The sequence below is a fragment of the Eurytemora carolleeae genome, unplaced genomic scaffold (genome assembly GCF_000591075.1).
Source record: "Eurytemora carolleeae unplaced genomic scaffold, Eaff_2.0 scaffold394, whole genome shotgun sequence".
Taxonomy (NCBI): Eukaryota; Metazoa; Arthropoda; class Copepoda; order Calanoida; family Temoridae; genus Eurytemora; species Eurytemora carolleeae.
Window position 1 is genome coordinate 242817 of NW_019396301.1, and position 1999 is coordinate 244815.

The following is a 1999-nucleotide window of genomic DNA, read 5'->3' on the forward strand; positions in this document are numbered from 1 at the left end:
TAAAAAAAATTTAACACTATTAAAAATAATAATAATAATAATAGTAATACTAATAGTAATAATAGAAATAATAAAAATAAAAATAATAATAATGATAGTAATAATAGTAATAATAATAATAATAGTAATACTAGTAATAATAGTAATAATAGTAATACTATTAAATAGTAAATGAAAACGACTTTTAAAAATTCTTTTTCTGTCTACGAAGTTCTAGGTTTAAAACTGTTATATTTTGATTTGATTATATAACCAAAAATAACAACAAAAACAAAGATTTATAGCAAAACAAACAAACAACAGTCATCGGCATCAGCATTAGTACAATTCAATTCAATTCAATTCAATTTAATTCAAGAAGCTAGGGAAGTCCTGTGGGCTCCTCGATCTAAATGGGGTACAAACATGATTCAGCCATATCTATATAAACATGAACATTAACATGAACATGATGAATGACTATGAACACTAGAAATGAACATAAACATGAACGTAAACCAACTAAACCATAAGTCCCTTTAAAAAATCAATTTAATACCTGACTTGGTTGGAGCTGGACTGTACTCATATTCTCCGCTTTCAAGAATCTGATTTACAACCGTCAAAATCAAGGAAAACCAATATATCAGTAGGGGTAAATATTTTCTTAAAATCATACAAGGCCAAAAAAAAAGGTGTTGCTTATTCCATTTAACACCCAGGGCATCAACAATTAATATATATATATACAATAAAAATGTAAAAACGATCGTTTTTTCAAAAAAAAATTGTCATTGATAAATATGCAACTTTATCGAATGTCATCTTACAATGCATTTGAAAGGTTGTGGGGGAGATAAAACTTCTTGATATTTTCTTTTAAACTATTAAATGATAAGAACCGATGCCCTTCAGGTCGGTTTCCTCTCTTCTCAAAGAAAAATAACGATATTTTTCTTATTAGTTATTTTCACACAAACAGAGGTTTAAACTTACAAGGGCATGTGAATAGGATAGATTCCAATGCCATAAACACCCGGAGTTATTGCTTATCAAGGTCCCTCTCGCCTCTATATTTACTAGTTTAAGTCTAGAAGCCGATTTTGTAGACTTAGACTATATTAAACTTTATTGTATTTCAAATAAAATTTATAACATTAACCTTTTGCATTTTCGGGATTGTTTGTAATTATGTAAACCTTCATGCAAATTGTGTTATTTTTTATATTATCTTGAATGAATGATGATAATAACTTTTGTAATTCAAACGCGTTGGCAGTTCATTATGGTGTCTTATTCTCAGCATGTTTTCCATTATTCTAAATTCAATATTTACATCATCCAAATTGAAATATAATTTAATCTTTGCATTTAGGGCAATTTAAACTGTATCAAATTCAAAGATAAGATACGTAAAGAAAAATTCTGATTTTTTCATAATGATTTCCAATTGTAAAACTATACCGTCTGATGGTGAATTAAGCATGACGTATAAAATATACGTATGCTAATTCACCATCAGGGATTTGAAATTTTATGACGAACATACTGATACAAGACAAAACAATATACAAAAAGCGAAATTTTTAAAATGGTATTTTTTGTTCCCGGATAAAGGACCTCACTAGTCTCCTGGAGTTTGTAATAACTCTTGTAATAATAGAGATAAATGGTGCTAACTTTGCACCTATATTCTTTTAATCCATAAGGGGCATAAAAAAATTTCAAATTTTTTTTTTCTTGATCAGGGGCGTAGAAAGGGGGGTATTTGGCCCAAAACAGGTATTTATATATATAAATATTTTTTTGCCGATGTATCATTATTGTTTTCAAGATTTTAGGTCTGACAGAATATTAGACCATGACAAAATAGCCTAACAAGGACAGATTCAGCTTGCAGGAGGAGCCCTGTATGGTTCAGGGGCTAAAAAGCCAACAGTCAGGGGGGTCCTTTGATCCACATCAGACTCCTGAAAAATGAAGAGGAATCAGTGCCAATAATGCAAAATTAAATAAAAAA

General features: G+C 29.1%; 1 protein-coding gene across 1 annotated transcript in view; it reads right to left on the reverse strand.

Moving 5' to 3' along the window:
- Positions 1–495: 495 nt before the first annotated feature.
- The window catches only part of LOC111700496 (uncharacterized), a 17083-nt gene continuing 15579 nt past the window's right edge, over positions 496–1999 (reverse strand). The window contains exon 8 of the mRNA XM_023471426.1: positions 496–592. Coding sequence (XP_023327194.1) covers positions 519–592 — 74 coding nt within the window. The 3' untranslated portion in view covers positions 496–518. The remainder of the gene's footprint in view (positions 593–1999) is intronic.